The sequence below is a fragment of the Chiloscyllium plagiosum genome, chromosome 7 (genome assembly GCF_004010195.1).
Source record: "Chiloscyllium plagiosum isolate BGI_BamShark_2017 chromosome 7, ASM401019v2, whole genome shotgun sequence".
Lineage (NCBI taxonomy): Eukaryota > Metazoa > Chordata > Chondrichthyes > Orectolobiformes > Hemiscylliidae > Chiloscyllium > Chiloscyllium plagiosum.
This window is the reverse complement of record NC_057716.1, coordinates 52,053,057-52,072,837: the sequence shown is the minus strand read 5'-3', so window position 1 is coordinate 52,072,837 and position 19,781 is coordinate 52,053,057. Positions and strand designations below refer to the sequence as shown.

The 19,781-nt window shown below is 40.4% G+C and overlaps 1 protein-coding gene across 1 annotated transcript in view; it reads left to right on the top strand.

Annotated features, from left to right (window-relative positions):
- Positions 1 to 19,781, top strand: part of LOC122551592 (rho guanine nucleotide exchange factor 25-like) — a 61,399-nt gene that overhangs the window by 21,897 nt on the left and 19,721 nt on the right. Inside the window, exons 5-8 of the mRNA XM_043693723.1 lie at positions 12,395 to 12,464; positions 15,877 to 15,963; positions 17,805 to 17,897; positions 19,515 to 19,565. Coding sequence (XP_043549658.1) covers positions 12,395 to 12,464; positions 15,877 to 15,963; positions 17,805 to 17,897; positions 19,515 to 19,565 — 301 coding nt within the window. The remainder of the gene's footprint in view (positions 1 to 12,394; positions 12,465 to 15,876; positions 15,964 to 17,804; positions 17,898 to 19,514; positions 19,566 to 19,781) is intronic.

Here is a 19,781-nt window from a genome sequence, read left to right as displayed (position 1 = left end):
TCCTACATTTACCTCTTCACCTAACACTACGGACAATTTAGCATGGTCAATTCACCTAAACTGCACATTTTTGGATTGTGGGAGGAAACCGGAGCACCCGGAGGAAACCCACGCAGACACGGGGAGAATGTGCAAACTCCACACAGAGAGTCGCCTGAGGCGGGAGTTGAACCCGGGTCTCTGGCGCTGTGAGGCAGCAGTGCTAACCACTGTGCCACCGTGCCGCCCCGGAGTTTAGTAGTCGGAGGGAAATGTTGCATTTCAATTGGATAAGCAAATGAGAAAGCAACATAGCATACGTTAAATAGACAATAACAGAATTGATACGATGGGGTTTTGCAAGGTAGACTGATTTACATATTATTTTTACACAGGCAAGGTGAGTTCCATATACATTTGCAGGACCAGGGAAGGGACAAAAGAGAATAAAACTTGGGTTGAGCAACTCTGTTGACCAATACCATGAAGCAGGTAGATCACCTAACATTGGATACCACAAAGTATTGTTAAACAATTGCTCAACATTGACTATACTCATGAGTTTTGAGAAGATTTGTAGCTCAGGTTGAGGTTCTGGATCTAAGTTTGCTCGCTGAGCTGGAAGGTTCATTTTCAGACGTTTCCTCACCTTACTAAATAACATCATCATTGAACCTCCAGTGAAGCACTGGTGGTATGACCCACTTTTATTTATGTGTTTAAGTTTCCTTGGTTTGGTGATGTCATTTCCTGTAGTGATGTCATTTCCTGTTCTTCTCCTCAGCAGGTGGTAAATGGGATCCAAATCAATGTGTTTGTTGATAGAGTTCCAGTTGGAGTGCCATTCTTCTTCTGGGAATTCTCGCGCGTGTCTCTGTTTGGTTTGTCCTAGGATGAATGTGTTGGCCCAGTTGAAGTGATGTCCTTCCTCATCTGTATGTAATGATACAAGCGAGATTGGGTCATGACTTTTTGTAGCAAGTTGATGTTCATGTATCCTGGTGGCTAATTTTCTGCCTGTTTGTCTAATTTAGTGTTTGTTACCGTTCTTGCACGGTAGTTTGTAAATGACATTAGTTTTGCTTGTTGTCTGTAAAGGGTCTTTCAAATTCACTAGCTGCAGTTTTAGTGTGTTGGTGATTTTGTGGGCTATCATGATGCCAAGAAGTCTGAGTAGTCTGGCAGTCATTTCCAAGATGTCTCTGATGTAGGGGAGAGTGGCTAGGCTTTCTGTCTGCCTGTTCGCGTAATGGTCTCCTTTGACATAACAGCCCTATTCACATCCATCAAGAGGGTGCTGAGTTGGAAGGTTGTCTTCTCCCTGAGACATTCAGTGAGCTACACTGGGGAGACAGGACCCCAACTCGCTGAAGGTTTCAGCGAACGTTTCTGATACACATGCATCAAACAACCCCACCGCCCTGTGGCCGACTATTTCAACTCCCCCTCTCACTCAACCAAGGACATGCAGGTCTTGGTCTCCTCCACCGCCAAATCCAAGCCACTCATCTTCCACCTTGGGAGCCTTCAACGACAAGGTATCATCAACGTCACTAGTTTCGCCTGCATCGACCTATTGCCTTCCCAGCTACCTTCTCCCAACCCTCACCCCTACCCCCACACTCCTATTTATCTCTCATCCCCCTTTCCCCCAACATTCCTGATGAAGGGCTTATACCCAAAATGTCAACTCTCCTGCTCCTCAGATGCTGCCTGACCTGCTGGGCATTTCCAGCACTACACTTTTTGACTATGATAAGGTGTTCTCAATGTAATGTATGTACATTCTACAGTGCCCTGCACCTGGAGGATGCCAGTTACATCAACAATGTTTACTGTCCAGGCTGAGCACTGACCTTGTCATGGGGAAACAGATGACATAGTGTCAAAAATTTGGTGATATCAGCCTTGATACAGTTGTAGTTTGAGGACTGATCCTCAATACATCCCAGTGGATCCTCAGAAACAGCCAATTACATAAAAGTTAAGTGCTGCTGTCACCTCGATGGCCACTGACACAGGATGGTCACTTACCTCTTCAGATTGCAGGTCGTGTTCCAGCAGATGACCCAGTGCTGTTACAGTATCCAGGGACATCCATACTCAGCACAGGCACTGCATCTTGCTCATCTGAAGGAAATGATATCATGAACAATAGATTCTGGACTTCCTGTAGCTTTGCCACATTCTGTGCTGCCCATCTGCTGCAACCTCTTCACATGGAGACAGTTCGACAGAAGCTGCAAGTTGTTGCTAGTCCTAGGCTTGCTGAAGCATGTGTTCCTCTTCTATGTCACTGCATTTCTGTTGTCCATAGTGATGATAACCCTTTCAGTGGATGGATCCTTTGTCACAGCTCTAATTAGCTTATTTGGGGAAGGGAGAAATAGCTCCTTGGTAATGTGAACAGGCAGCATTAGCTGCACTCGCAAATGAGTAGCTACCATAATCCTTGATACAGCGTGACATGGAAGTCTCCAAAATAAAGGGCCATAGGATTCCATCAACCTTTGACATATAGACAAACCATGTCATGCAAGTAGTGTAGGAGAATGTAAGTTCAGTAAGCTTTTTGAAAACTTATCCCATCCCCATGCCCCCACATCACCCAAGAAATGCAGTATCGCGTGTAAGGACATGCTGTCAAATCCTTCCAGGTGAGAGGAAAGCAGCTCCATACCCTTGAAATGTATTTTGTATATGATGCTTTTTCAGTCCCCTTTAACTGCTTCTGCTTCACAGAGATGACCATGATCAATCTGCAAAGGCCAAATGACATGATCAAATTTTCTTGTGGCTAGGTTTGATATTCAACAGCATTGATCATTACATGTGTTCACACGCAGAGTTCTATATTACTGGTGTCTGTAAACTGCAGTGAGTTAGTGCTTGATTAAAGCATTTGCATCTTGAAGGGCTTGTATCATTGATATGTGGAAACTGCTCACTCAGGCGGGAAAACAAATACTTTCCCCACCTACCCTGGGTGTGGTGGCAGTCATTTTTCATTATGCATCTGTGATCAAGAATTGTCACAGTCTAATTTCTCTCCGCTCGCTGGGAGCATAGCAACTTGTGTATAAATGAGGCAAGAATAGGTAATGATATGTAAACATAAGCAATTAGGGCCCTTGTCACTCAGTTGTGAGATTCTCATTTTGCTGGTAAAACATTGTGTGTAAAATCAGACTTTGATCTCATCTCAAGAGCAAAAATTTTTCAACCTTACCATATTTTCCCAACTGACTTAGTATGGGGCTGTCCTTATAGGTTGAATGCCATTTGACTTCAGGAAATTCCCAAATTCTCTGCTGGTAAACTACAGCCCATTATCTGTGACCAACATTTCCGTGAGTCCTTGTATTGTAAAAGATGCATGCAATTTTCTATCGTTGTCCCCATGTTAGACAAATGAACTCTGAGCACATCCAAGTACCTTGAGGGGACATCCACAATGACTAAGAACGACCTGCGCAGTCCAGGTGGAACCAAGTCCAGGGTTTACCTGGCCATTCCCACGAATGTGGGGGAGTTGCTGGCAGTAATCTGTGTCCTCGTTGGTACTCTGGGCATTGCCCCAGTAATGCTCAGGATAATTACTTCTGCTCCCCATAATAATATGTCATCTTTGACTGTGATCTGGACTCTCCAGGTCTAAAAAGGTTTTCAGTTCTGAATCCTTTGGTTTCTCTATCACCACCAGCTGTTTCAGTTTTGCCAGGATCGGATCTTTCTGCACCCAAAGTCCGATATTCTCAGCTGTGACTGCAAGTGTGTCCAGGAAATTTAAATCCATTACAGACTATTCCAGTGGTGGCACCACCAGTCGTGTATCTTCCAACAGGAGGTGGCTCAGTGCATCTACATTTGCTACTTAGCTTCCCAGACGGTGTTCCAACTTGTAATTATACGCAATTAGTATTAGAGTCCACCACTGAATTTAGCCTGAAGCTATCGGCAGCACTACCTTGTCCTCTTTAAGTAGAACTAGCGGGGATTTATAGAAACAGAGTCCCTACAGTGTGAAAGTAAGCCATTTGGCCCATCGGGTCCAATCCAACTCTCCGAAGAGCATCCTATCTAGACCCAGACCCACCCCCCTATCCTATAACCCTGCATTTCTCATGGCTAATTCCCAAGCCCATATATCTCTGGATACTATTGGCAATTTAGAGTGACCAATCCCACCTAACTTGCACATCTTTGGACAGTGGGAGGAAATTGGAGCACCCAGAGGAAATCCACACAGTCCCAGAAAATGTGCAAACTCTACACAGACAGACACCCAAGGGTTAAATCTAACTTGAGTCCCTGGCGTTGAGAGGCTGCAGTGTTGGCCACAGCAGCCACTGTGTGGTTCATTATTCTTACAAATTTATGTCCATAAAGGTATTAGTGGAATTTCCTGACTCCACATATAACTGCCAAACCTTTCTTCTCTCTCTGGGCATATCTACACTCTGCATTAGCCAGAGTCCTGGATTCATATAATATTGAGTATTTCTCTCCATTTGGCCACCTATAAGTTGATACTACCCTAAAGAGGTATGGGGAAATGTCACATGCCAATACCAGATATTGCTTGGGACCATACTATGCCAACACCTTCGAGGATGATAGTTGTTTCTTTATTTCCCTGAAAGCTAGGGCTTGGCTACACAACCATTTCCAATGCTGACCCTTTTTTTAAAAGAGTTGATGCAAGCATACCAGGATGGAGGCCAGGTTAAGTATGAACGTTCTGTAATAACTCACCAGCCCAAGAAAGTTCCTGTACAGATTTAAGAGCCAGGGCACCTTTTATCCCCTCATTTTATTTCCAATGCGTCTAACCCAATCTTGTTGACTCTATAACCCTGGTAGGTCACATGGGGTGGCTGGAACACACATATTTCCCTTCTAAGCCATACACCCAGCTGGGAGAATCATCTAAGGACTACATACAAGTTCTCTAAATGCTCTTTATTGATCTTCTCTTTTCTGAGCAAGTCATCTCGATAAATACTGACCTGGGGTAGGACATTGTAAAGTGTTTTCCAACCTCTGCTGAAAAATTGTATTGGCTGACAAAATCCCGAATGGCAGTCTTGTATATTGGTACAAAGCCTTATGGGTATTAGTTGTAGCATACTTCTGGGAATCCTCATCTAATCATAATTGCACGTACACATGGCTCATGTCCAGGAGGACAGTTGTCATGAAGGATAGCTCCCCTCCCAACAACTTTGTGTACAAATCCTCTTTGCAAGGGATTAGGTATTTATCCAGCTACAAATAGCAGTTTACCATTTGTTTAAAATCCCCTTAAAGGCAAACGAACCTATTGGGCTTCACAATCAGTGTTGCCCATTCCATAAACTGGACTGGTTTGACGATTCCTTCATTTTCCAGCCTTCTGATTTCTATCTCTACTTTTGCATATAAGGCAAATGGCACTAGGCGGGCCTTCTAGAATCATGGAATTGGTCAACATGCAAGGTGGCATTGGCTCCTTTGATAGTCTCTGGACCTTCCTGAATAATTTCTGGAATTAGTACTTCATTCAGGCAGCCATTTTCTAATCGAAAAATGTGGAGCCAATCTAGGTGAATCTTTCTCAATTAATTTCTACAATCAGTGGGAACTGAACCAGCAGCTTCTTATAAGAGACCGAAACCAAAGTTGTAACCTTAATCTGCGAAGGTTCCCCGTTATAGGTTCTTCGGTCTAGCTGAGGTCTTGTGCAAACTTAAGAGTTGGAGTCCAGAGCGAATCTTGTTAAAAATTGGCTCTGCAATCACTGATGCAGCTGTACCTGTATCAAGCTCCATTAGAACCAAGTGACCACTTAACCAGATATTTATTTTGTTTGTTTCTGAATTGGATGTTGCTAAGCAATTTAGTTGTTCCAAGCCAGATGTAGGTGACCTTTCAAGGGTGAGCACTCTCCTGCATACCTGGCTGTGAGTTCTCTTACTTAATTTAGTTGGGACTTTTTGCTGTCTTAAGTCCGTATACCGACAATGGCTTGCTGGCCTGGATTCTGAAGAAATCATTAACTGTTTGGCCAAGGCTTGGCTTTGCTTTGGGGTTTTTCTGTGGGCTGACCTCGAGTTCCTCTGTTTAGGATATGTCCTGACTGAGGCAATGCAATTGCATTCATTCAAGTGGCCTTCCTTCATACTTCGAGGGTGCCCACATCCTTTGGAATATCTTCAAACTCATGTACTCCAGTTACTGCACTTTCCAATGATAAAGCCAGTTCTCTTTTGGTTTCAGATTCCAGCATCCGCAGTAATTTGCTTTCATATTTTAAGCCAGTTATAGTGCCTGTTTGAAGTCCAGTTAGAACTCAGCCAGTAAATGCTTTTGCATGATTACATCATTAATCCTAAATATCAAATGGTCTCTCAGCATTTTATTAAGTGTTAAACATGCTTTTGCCAGTCATCTTAATCTTGTTAAAAATCCCAATATGGATTCCCCTGGTTCTCGAATTGCTGAATAAAACCAAATAATGCCTCATAATTAGAGGAGGACTGGGGTCATAGTATTCCTTAACTAAATACATCAACTCCTGAAAGGTTTTAGTATCTGGTGGCTCAGGGAAAGTTAGGCTCCTAATAATCGATAAAGCTGTATGTCCACAGGCTGTCAGGAGAATTACTCATTGCTTTTCAACTGCCCCAATGTCATTTGCCTGGAAAAGAAAATGCATTCTTTCCACAAACTAGACATGGTTTTCGATGACAGGATCTATTGGCTACAGAAAATAGTCCATCATTACCTGGCAAGGCATTTGAGTGTTTCATAAAATCAAATGGTATTCCACATATAAGGACAGCTCCATACCATTTTTCATCCAATGATCTAGCAGAAAGAGCAGTCCGAACTTTGAAGGCAGGCTGAAAGAAATAGCCTACAGCCTTATTTGATACAAAACTGAGGGACCACCTGTCATGCAACTGCAGAGTTAGCTCCAGCAGAGTTGTTCATGGAAAGAAGATGCCGGACCAGGTTAAATCTGATCTTCCCAAAGCTGTGATTGGGGGGGGGGAATTGAATCAGGAGCACCAATACTGGGCACATGACTCCGCTAAATGGGAGAAACAGTTTATTTCAGGGAAGACTTTTGGTGTAGGAGCAACAAGAAAAGCCCTGCATGAGTAAAAGGCATGGTCGATGTGAAGGCGGGTCCAGTGATGTATAAAGTTTGGATAGATGCAACAGTCCTGAACAAGGACATGGACAATAAGGAAACTGCAAACTCACAAACGGTTCAGGAGAAAACGTGCCCGGATCCTCGACTGTCTTTCTGACTGCTCAGGAACCTATGGGTTTGCCCTCTCTGTCAAGTGTTGAAGATGCTTTGGAATCTGAGATGGACATGGCAGATGTCACTGCCTTTGCCACCAGAAGAAGAGAATTAATTTCTTTTGCGATACTCCGGGCATAAGAGGAAAGCTACTGTGTGTTACACTCTGCCCATATCTGAGGCAGAGTTGGAGGAACCTGACTCAGTGCTAAAACACTCAAGGAGGAGTATCAAAAAGAATCAGCCTGTGTCCTCAGACTCAGGGGAGGGTGTAATGATTGTAATGAGGTCAGCCAGGTGGACCTCATAGAATATATTCCCTGATTGGAACTGTTAATCTGGTCCAATCAAGGAGCCCTGGCTGACAGATATAAACAGGAGTGTAATTGAATAAAGATTCGTGCACTTTGTGTCTTTCACTGTGTCTCACACCTGCACGCACACACCATGGGTGCTGGGGATAAAAATAAGCACTTTCACATGTTAATAAAGGATGACTTGGTGACAGGATACTGGCCTCCATGGAGTTATTTCACCTTCTATTTGCATATAACATTTTGCAGCTTTAAAAGGGAGATTAGAACAGTGGGATCCTTCATTTAGGTGTCTTTTCAGCATTGCTTGGTGTCCAGGAAAAGAAGGATGCTTCTTTTAGTCCTCTGGACTAACCTCCTTACCTCTAGCTAACTGCCTGTCTCCACTCTATGATTGGATCATGGCCCATGATCTAAGACCTGATTGGCCTCCCTTTGTCTCCAACTCTTTCCTGCATACTGCAACAATGCTTGGATCCTTACACCACAATCACTAGGTTCTCCCAGGTTACCTGCATTTCCAGATATGTTTCAGGTTTTAAAAGATATCTCCTCCTAATTTTAATGATAGTTATGGCAACCAAAATAAACCATGTGGTCATCGTGCAGGATTAATTTATGAGCAATTTACTATTTATCATTCAAAAACATGAAGACAAACATACAGATGCATTAATTTAAGTTAACAATAGCTGTGACAATATAACAAATAAATCACAAGTTTAGGCACTGAGTATTAGGTAAAATTATTGGAGTTTCTATTAATGGGAATTTGAATGAATTAGAATAGACAACAGTTGTTTAAGACTTCACGTAAGTTTCTTAAGTATAACATACATTCTATATTTAAACATAGGAACCACCATAGTCAGATTAAATTTATGGAATCCATTGGTCAATGTAGATATCCCTCTTTGATTGAGACACAGATTGTTGGTATCATTACTGGGGCCATTTATAGTGTTAGTGTTACTTTCCAAGTTGTCATTTTCCTTTTTCAGTTACTTAATGTTTTCTAGTTTAACTAAGCCTGAACATATATTCCTTTTCAGATCATGATCCTTTCATTTTGCTCTGTGGGTTCAGAGGCTGACATTATGAAATAATGGTTGTGATATAATGTACAAATTTAGCTTTTGTTTAATTGAAAGTATAATCTATCCTAATTTTTGAATTTCATTCTAAGTATTTTCTGCCTTTTGAAGGCCTGTTGTCAATACCTTTTGTAATTTGAAGGAGCATTACATGATCAAAGCTGCAATTTTTTCAATGAGATGGGTTTCGCAGGTGCATGTTAAGAATTCAACTAATTTTTGAAGAAGAATTATTAGGTGCCCCAGTCATTGATCCTCTGACAAACATTTAAAACAGTCAATTATTTAATTCATGTCCGTGGCACTTTATTGTGTACAAGTTGCTCTATCATATTTCTCCACACAGCAATGAGTTCAGGAAGTCATTGCCACATATGAGCTTCATAGGCCCCCACAGTCAGAAAGAAAATTAGAGAGAAAACTGGCTGTGACTACACTTCAAAAGGATCTATTTGGTTGTGACGCATTTTGGGAGGATCTGAAAGGTGCCTTATAAATGTTGATTTTCTTTCTTCCTCCTTCCAATCAGTGCCTCCATTTATGATTCAGCCTTATATATTCAGATCACATGTCCTCAGTGCAAACATTTGCCAGCCACCAAGCAGTACAAAGGATCTGGATTAATATGAGCAATGTAAAGCATGCAAATAGTTATGCTGAAGTACTCTTGCACATTATGTGTAAATCATCAAAATCATTACATGAATATAAGAGTGTTCCTGTTCAAAGTAAACCACAGTATTCTATACTTATCATTTAACTATAAATGTAGGAAAATATTGCACATTACTTCTTTACATGCTGTGTTTATAATTGGAGGCTGTTTCCATTTCAACTATGCAGGCGTTATCTTTACCAGAGAATCACCTGCATTGTGTTCTCTTCCCAGTCCTTCACGATTACACCTCAAGCTCCCCCATGACTTTGTCATTGGCTGCCTTCTATTTCTTATCTATCATTCAGCAACAATATTCAAAACACAAGTTTCACATGAATGATACCCCACCCACCTCACCAACAACTCAGTTAAACCTTTTCAAATTGTCAGACTTTTTATCTGGATGAGCAGCAATTTCCTACAACTAGCAAAACCAAATTCATTGTAATGCCGTGAGCCCTATTTCAAGCCAACAACTCCATCTCTCTTCCTGTCCACCGTTTAAGACTGAAGCAAATGACTTTATCCTCCAAACTATCTTTACCAGTCTAATTTGTCCTATCTATAGAAGATTAAAATCACCCATATTTATTGCAGTATCTACTGTACAGGTCCACATTTTTTTTTATTTATAATCTATTATGCATTGTGGCTACTGTCAAATGGATTATAGTACCCTTGAGTGACCTTTTTTCCCTTACAATTACTTGCCTCCAATCAAATTCATTCCACATCTTGATCCGAACATTTCTTTCTAATTTCTTTCCTGTCCTTTTTTAACAGAGCTACCCCAATATTATTCTTTACACCTTCTACTTATCCTTATAAGATGTCAAATACTCCTGCATATTCAGTCTCCAGCCCTAGTCACCTTGCAATCATATCTCTACATTAGCTTTGAGGTTAGCTGTCAATACTGAATAATTTGAATAAATGTTCTATATAGATTCTTATTTCTTCTTTGTTTACACTATATTGCTCAATTTATAACACCTAGTATTCTATTTGTGTTACTAAAAACTTTATTAACCTGCCATACCATCATCAATGATTTGCAAACATATATTCCCAGGTTCTTCTGCTCCTGAATCCCTTTTAGAATTGTACCTTTACTTTCATGTTGCCTCTCCTCGTTCTTCTAACATATATTCACACTTCTCTGTATTAAATTTCACACCCACCTATTTCATCAGCCTGTATAGTTTCTTCTGAGGCCTGTCAGTATCCTCCTTACAGTTCACAGTACTTCCAAGTTTTGTGTCAACCATTCGTACAAATTGCATTTGTTCTGACATAGTGTTCAGTCACTTTGGTTTAGAATAGGAATTATGCTAAAACAAGAATAAGTACAATGAAAAAGGAAGGAGATTCTTATAATGTTTTGACTGGTTAGGCTGAAAAACCTGTTTCTGTGCCCGAGAGTCATACAATTGATGATGGAACTTGATAAAGTTCTTCTTAGAGCTTAGAATGTGGGGGATCTGGGGTCTGAATAGAACTTTGATTTGTCCCATGGATATGCCCTCCCCAATCCTTAATCCTGGGGGCAAAAATATTTATATATTGTGTAACTAGCCCAAATTCCACATTAGAGATCTAGTTAACAGCAGTTTGATCAAACTATAGGAGCGTTCCAAATGCAGGGGGGCAAGGGAATTATCAAACATATAGTACCACTACAGACAGCTCTACACAAGCTGTAATAATTCTCATGGGTAGACAGAATCAATGGTCATGATCTGAATATGTGTGTAGGTTTTCTCAAACAGTTAAGTAAAGGATGCTGCACAGGCTACAGATACGTTTGCTATCAGGCAATTGACAGAGAACAAATTCATCCCTTAGCGTGTCTAACAAAATATTATGAATGTGATAATAATACACACTACTGCTGTTGAGTGTCAGTGGTGGAGGGAGTGATGTTTGTGGTTGTAGTGCCAATCAAGCAGACTGCTTTGTTGTTGGAGCTGCACCCATCCAGGAAGTGGTGAGTTATCCATCACACTCCTGACTGTGCCTTGTATGTGGTGGACTGGATTTGGGGAGTCAGGAGGTCAGTTATTCACCATAGTATACCTAGCCTCTGATTTACTGTTATAGACCACTATATTAAACTGGCAAGTCCAGTTGAGTTTCTGGTCAATGGTAACCCCAGGATGTCTATAGTGGGGTGTTCAATGATGGTAATGCCATTGAGTGTCAAGGGACAGTGGTTAGATTGTCTCTAATTGAAGATGCTCATAGCCTGGCATTTATATGATGTGAATGTTGCTTGCCACTTGTCAGTCCGACTATGAATATTGTTGTACTTGGAAAATGACTCCTTCAGTGTCTAAGGAGTTGGGATTGGTGCTGAAATCATCGGTGAACATTGCGATTTCTGATCCTATAATGGAGGGAAGGTCATTGATGAAGCAGCTGAAGATGGTTGGGCTGAGGACACTACCCTGTGGAACTGTAGAACACTATCCTAGAGCTGAGATGACTGACCTCTAACTGCCAGGTATGACTCCAACCAACACAGAGTTCTCCCCACCGATTCCCATTGTATGCAGTTTTGCTTGGGCTCTTTGATGCCACACTCAGTCGAATGTGGCCTCGATGGCAAGAGCAGTTACTCTCATCTCATCTCTGGAATTCAGCTCTATTGTCCATGTTTAAACCAAAACTGCAATGAGGTTAGGAGCTGAGTGGCTCTGGCGGAACCCAAACTGGGTGTCAGTGAGCAGCTTATTGGAGGAGAATTTTTAAGTTTCCATACATCAGCCTTGTCGTTCTAGGAGCTAGAGGTGTTCTTTTGGAAGACATTATCAAAGGAGACTTGGTGAGTACTTATTAATATTCACAAATGTTGGCCATTTCTCCAACTGGCCTGTTGGGTTATTTTCTAAATAGTATATCCCTGGAGTATGTACTCCATATTCTGACGCAAAGAATTTTCTACAGTTCTTAAGTGATTGATTATGTTATGTGACTCAATATTCAAGTGGTAAAGAAAAATATGTATTAATTGTAACAAGGCTTTGGAATGATATCTGTTCATATTTCTTTGCAGTTATTTTGCAGGGCAATTGGATAAATGTCTTCAGGAGCCAGAACATTTGGCAAAGCTCTTCATCAAGCATGTAAGATTTTCTAGTTTACATCAAAATGTTGAATAAAAATAGCAACTTGGCTTATTTAATGTCATAATGTGACAATTTTTCTTTTGTCATCATAGAACTGGCATCATTGTGGTTTACTTCAAAGTAACTTCTCAATTACAGAGTCATAGAGTTATACAGCATGGAAACAGATCTTTTGGTCCAACTCATCCGTGCCAATCAGACATCCTAACTGATTGAGTCCCATTGCCAATATTTGGTCCATAGTCCTTTAAGCCCATCTTATCCATGTACACATCAGATACTTTTTCAATGTTGTAATTGTACCAGCTTCCACCACTTCCTCCAGCAGCATGTTCCATACACACACCACCCTCTGTGTGAAATAATTGCCCCTCAGAATCTTTTTAAATCTTTCTTCTCCCACCTTAGACCATAACACCATAAGACATAGGAGTGGAAGTAAGGCCATTCGGCCCATCGAGTCCACTCCGACATTCAATCATGGCTGATGGGCATTTCAACTCCACTTACCCGCATTCTCCCCATAGCCCTTAATTCCTTGTGACATCAAGAATTTATCAATCTCTGCCTTAAAGACATTTAGCGTCCCGGCCTCCACTGCACTCCACAGCAATGAATTCCACAGGCCCACCACTCTCTGGCTGAAGAAATGTCTCTGCATTTCTGTTCTGAATTTACCCTCACTAATTCTAAGGCTGTGACCACGGGTCCTAGTCTCTTCGACTAACGGAAACAATTTCCTATCGTCCACCGTTTCCAAGCCACATATTATTTTGTAAGTTTCTATTAGATCTCCCCTTAAACCTATGCCCTCTAGTTTTTAACTCTCCTACCCTGGGAAAAAAAGGCCTTGGCTATTCATCCTATCCATGTCCCTCATAATGGGATAAGCCTCTACAAGCTCAAGCTCTGACGCTCCAGGGAAAATAGCCCCAGCCTATTCAGCCTCTCCCTACAGCTCAAACCCTCCAACTCTGGCAAACTCCTTGGCAATCTTTTCTGAATCATTTCAAGTTTAACAACATCTTTCCTATAACAGGGACACCAGAACTGTAGGCAGTATTCTAAAAGTGGCCAAACCAATGTTCTGTACAGCTACAACATGCCCTCCCAACTCCTATACCCAATTTTCTCACCAATGAAGGCAAGCATGCTACACACCTTCTTCACTGCCCTGCCTACCTGTGATTCCAATTTCAAAGGAACAATGCACTTGCACCCCTAGGTCTCTTTGTTCAGCAACACTCACCAGGACCCTACTATTACCTATATAAGTCCTGCCCTGATTTGCCTTACCAAAATGCAACACCTCACATTAATCAAAATTAAACTCCATATGCCAATCCTTAGCCTATTAGTCCATTCGATCGAGGTCCCATTGAACTTTGAGATAACCTTCTTCATTGTCCACTACATCACAAATTCTGGTGTCATCTGCAAATGTACTAAGCATGCCTCCTATATTCACATCCAAATCATTTATATAAATGAAGAAAATCAGTGGAACCAGCACCGATCCTTGTGGCACACATTGGTCACAGGTCTCCAATTCAATTTAGGAGGGTGAAATTAGCTAGGGTTCCAGTAAAACCCCTAATCATAATCCGTTAGTCTTTTTTGGCTAATTTATATATGTAATCAGTTGAGTTTAAATAGCATACACCCTATCCATTTTCTCAGAACCATTGTGAATTGTATTTTGTCTTTCCATATGAATTTCTACGGACTGGTGCATAAGAACAAAGGGATAAAAAATTAGGTGATATGCCCAGAGATTCAGGAACCTAGAACCTCTTCCTGCTGCTCCCTTCACTGCCTGCTGTTGCTCAGCCTTTAGAAGGAAGCAACAGATGAAGAGTTGGGACAGTGTACTGACCAAAGTAGGATCTTGCCTAATTATAAGAAAAGTTGTGTTTTCTTTACAGAGCTGAGACAAGCTGCAGATTGCTATTGGTTAAGGTGAGGGGGTTGCGGTGGGGGTGGGGGTGGGGGTGAGGAGGGAGTCCACAGCCAAGAGGGTTGATGAAGGACTTCCCAATGCTGATAATCTACACTAATTGCATCCACAATGATGATAACACTTCTTCATATGGAGACAATATGAATGTGAGAGGAACACCTGTTGTTTCCTGCTTCTCCTTTGGTGCTCCTTCAGTAAAAGTACCGATGTATGAAATGCATGCGGATATCATTCAGACATGAGCAAATTCCATCAATCAATCAGAAGGAAGTAAGGGCATGGAAATGAGTTTTCAACTCTTCTTTATTTGAGAAACATTTTATAAACTGGGTAATGGACATTGGAACCCAGACTATCACCATAACCCTTTATGCTGCTGGTCATCAGATTTCTATCAAACTTTATTTTAAACATACTCAAAGACTGACCTTTCACAAATTATAAAGATTCACAACAATTTGAATGAAAAAAAGATTCTCCTCATCTTAGTCCTAAATGGTATCACCCATCTCTGACTTCACCTCGGTAACATTGTCAGAAGTGTTATATTGATATTAGGAGAGTCACATTTCCAGCATTATGAACAGTTTGGAGCAGTTATTATAGACAAACTTTTAAAACTATAATAAGCATCTACTATCAATTAACCTGGGTGATGCTGGGAATTTGATATAATAAAAATGCCATATCCACCTGAACAGTGGAAGCTAAAAAATTTAATGCACTGATTTAATATTAAAAAGATATTTGATACAACAAATAGCAAATTAATATTCCTTGTGGTTGGAGAATGAGTGACAAGGAGTCATGAATTTGAAAAATGCTACTAACAGTGTGAGAAGCGATACTAGGATGAAATACTTTGTCATTAGATTATTGCATTATTCATATGAAAATTTAATAAATGTTTGAAACAGAGCTATGTGTGGATGGTGAGACTGGTTTGGACTGTTTTAGAAAAGGACCAATGAAGATGTGGACCAAATGGCCATGTTTTGTACTATATTCTTCCTCAATTCAATGTCATCTGAGGAGGGAGTGTGGAGTTGAGGCCACAATCAGATCAGCTCTGATCTTGTTCAACGGTAGAGCAGGCTAGAAGGGCCAACTGTCCTGCATCTGTTCATAATTCATATGTTTACAGAAAGTATTTAAATCTTCTATCTACTTAGTCTCTAAATATCTGGCAAGTAATAGGAAAAGATTTTATATACTTACTATCAGACACTATTCTATGAACTTACAGAAGGGATAAAAATTCTGAATGATTTTGATTGTCAATTCCATTTACAAGCAGTGCAATTTTAATTATTTTATTGTTAGTATTTTCATCAAACTTTCATGAGACATTAAAGATAATAGTATGTACTACTCAGTTCCAAGAGTGGTAGATGAAAATGGACAATGTGGTGAAGTTAGAAATCATAAAACTACTTGCCCTTTTTGCAGGAGAGACGCTTAGACATGTATGCAGTGTACTGTCAAAACAAGCCAAAATCTGAGCATATTGTGATTGAATATGATGCCTATTTCGAGGTGAGTCACAGATTGTCTCTTTTCAATTGCAATAATAAATAATGAACATCAACTGGAAATGAGTAGTTTACAGCAATCATTGACTGTTGAAGAACGTAGTTATTTATGCTGACTGACATGACTGGAATGTTCTATTCATTCAGTAAGGATAATTACTTCCTATAGAATTGATTTTTCTTTCTGCTTATTTTGGCAAATGAAGTAGCCTCCTGTAAAAAGGTTTATTGAAAGGTGTAAAATGGATTGTAATCAAAATTTCAAAGCATCTATTCTTAAAATATTCACTAGTTAAATAGACTGAAATTTGGTTTCCAAGCCTTTACAAACCATGCTAGCAATTTCTTCAGGTTTTTTTCGCTTTGTTTCTTGAAGACAGGAATGACTGCTACTTCGTAATAGCTCCATGTGGGTGGAAGCCCTCAGAGCTTCCTTAGCTTAAATATCAACTCTGCATGTGATTCTAAGCAATGTTAGCTAGCCTTTCACTCAGTGGTGAACAATGTCATCACAAGGCCAATCCTGGTCTCATTCAACGGCAAGAAAAGGACACCTTTCACAAGTGCTCAATAAATCTGTCAGGGGAAGGAATACTGACTTCTGATTTCCTTTCCCTATGCCAGTGATTCTAAGACTAATTACAATCCCTTCAATCCAGACAAAAACAGACATAGGTCATCTAACTTAGGACAAGAGCTGAAGCATAAAGGGTAAATTTTGCAAAATCTCATCGATCAGGTGCACATGTTGGAATTTTGAGCAGAAGCTGCACATAGATTTTTGGCAGTTAATTTGAAGTATCATAAGATCAGATATAACCCCGACCCAAGGGTTGTGGGGATGGTGGCTTGTGGTGGTAATGTCATTGGATTAGTACTACAGAGGTCCAGTCTAATGCCCAATAGAGAGGGATCAAATCTCACTAAAGCAACCAATGGAACTTAAATTTAATTCATAAATTCGGAACATAAAGGTAGTCTCAATAATAGTGACCATGACTACAACCACTGACTGTTATAAAGACCAATCTGTTTCACTAATGTCCTTTAGTAAAAGAAGCCTGCCATTCTTACCCTGTCTGCCTAAGGATGCAAATGCATTGGAGGCAGTTCACAGAAGGTTTGCCAGACAAATGTCTGGAAAGGGAAGGTTGTCTTATAAGGAAAGTTTATAGAGTCTAGGCTTGTATTTGCTGGAGTTTTACTCGATTGAAACATATAAAATCGTGAGGGGTCTAGACAGGATAAATGGGGACAGGGTGATTTCTGTTATGGCAGATGTGAAACTGAGGGTCACAGTTTCAAAAACAGCAGTTTCTATTTAAAACAGAAATTCAATGTTCTTTTTCTCTCAGAAACTGTTCTTGAAAAGGTGGTGGAATTGGAGTACTGAATCTTTTGTAAGGCAGAGGTAGATAGATTCTTGTTAAGTAAAGGTAATATAGTGTAGGCAAGAATGTGGATCTGGGGTTCCAATCAGATCAACCATGGTCTTATGGAATGGTGGAGCAGTTTCAAAGGGCTGAATAGCCTACTCCTGCTCCTGAACTGTCTGTTCATACATGTGACTTAAGATCCACAGCAATATGGCTACGTTTTAACTGCCCTTTTCAGTGGCCTAGCAAGCGACTCAGTTCAAGAGCAATTAGGGATAATCAACAAATGCTAGCCTAGGTTAGTGACACTTTTGGAACACAAGACCTTCCTAAGAAGCAACGTATAAAATCTATCTACCTATATTGTTCAATACAGTACTGCATGGCACTTTTCCATTGAACAAATAAGATATCCAATTAAAATAATCAGATATAATGTATGTGACTCAACATTTTGCTTTTTTTTCAGGAGGTAAAACTGGATTTGGGTGAGACATTTAGCCTGAGTGACTATCTCATCAAACCTGTACAGAGGATAACCAAGTATCAGCTGCTGCTCAGGGTGAGAGTTCATCCAATTGTTAAACTGACACAGAAACATAGGGTGGTACTTAGCAGAGATGCCAGGAGTCTTATCTGTTCACTGGAGATATGCTGGAAGCCTTTCATCACTATCTGGATCAGTGGTGCTGGAAGAGCACAGCAATTCAGGCAGCATCCGACGAGCAGCAAAATCGACGTTTCGGGCAAAAGCCCTTCATCAGGAATAAAAGCCTTTCATCACTATGTCTTGGGAAAGGCTGCCATATACAGAGGATCAAAGATCCCCTGGACAGAGGACTCACTTGCCAAGCACTGCTGGCTAGCCAGAGACTTGTAACTTCTCATTGCTAAGCAGTGCCACTGAAGTGACATGAACCACTGCAGCACCACCCAAGTATTGGCTTAACCAAAGGCACAGGCAAGGGTGGAGGGGACATGTGCTTTCAAACTGGAGTTCTTGGGTTTGGCAGATTGATGGCAAGGGCAGTGGTTGGCTCTCAGACTGCCCACAATTCCTGATGCTGGGTCCCTCAGACATGAAACAAATATCTTTGAACTAATTACCCCTTCCCTCTTTTCCCTGCCTCTCCAGCAGCTGCTGCCTATTGCCACCACATACTTAATTAAGGAAGAGTGGGAAGGTGGAAGAGACCATCTTGCCACTAAATTAAATGGCCCTCACCACCAAACTCAGAGAACATTAAATTCTGTCCTTGGCAACTGTTTGGCCTTCCAGTTTAATCTTTTGAGGACCATTATTAGGCACTCAATAGACATGAATGCAGCAACGAAGCTTAATTTTGGGAAAGGATCCTCAAATTTGCCTAATTGCTATTTCAGATCAAGGTTGCGAATATCTAAAGTGGAACTTTATCAATATGATGTCTTATGTGCTCCTGGTACAGTATGGATGCATACCACCTAACAAATTAAACATTTCATCACACATCTTGTTATAAGGGGGAGAGATGATATCATCTAATTTCTGGGTATTTAAAACATCATCATAACATTGCAGTTTCTCTGCCTAATCTGAATGATAGACAGTTAATCATGCACATTATGCTCTCCATTCATTTGATTGGATGTATGTGAGCAGAATGCAGTGAATACAGTTTTGAAGGGATTACAAAATATGCAGCATTTGAATTTTGTTAGTCAAGACCCTGCTCATGAAGATTTTTTTAAAAAGAAAACAATCATGCTTTTAATTTGAGATATGAACACTGCAGTTTGTTTTCTGACATAGCAGAAGGATAGAAAAAGATTAGGTCAAGTGACAATAATCTCGCGTTCTCATTAAAGAGCGACCACTGGTGCTGGTTTAACTTCAGATAATTACAACTCAGGCAAGGATGGTAACCTGAGCTGGTACAAGAAATGGACCCTGCTATTAGTGTAAATCCGTATTGTGAACCCACAGTACAGCTAACTAAGCTAACTAACCACTGACAGAGTAATGGTAAGGTGGATATTAGCACCAAAACTACTTTCACAAAGGTTTAAATGTTTGCTGACAAGACAAAATTTGTAATGAGCACTTCAACTGCAAAGTTGTTTCATATTGTTTTCATGCAATAAAGTTATTTGCTTAATGGGAAATAATAATTGATAAAAGAAAATGATCTTGTTGCAGGACTTCCTTAAGTACAGTGAACAAGCTCGGCTCGAATGTTCAGAGATTGCGGTAAAACTTGTTTTCTTAGATTGACAAACATTTAGAGTGCAACTACATTTCTTGATGTATCACTGACAGCAAATTGGAAGAAGTGCCAAGCAAATTTACTAACTGAATAAATCACATTCATTTACTATGATTATTTTAATTATTTATGTTATAAATTAAATAGAAAGGTACTATAATAGTGTGAAGTAAATGTACGATCTATTAACTAAATTCTGA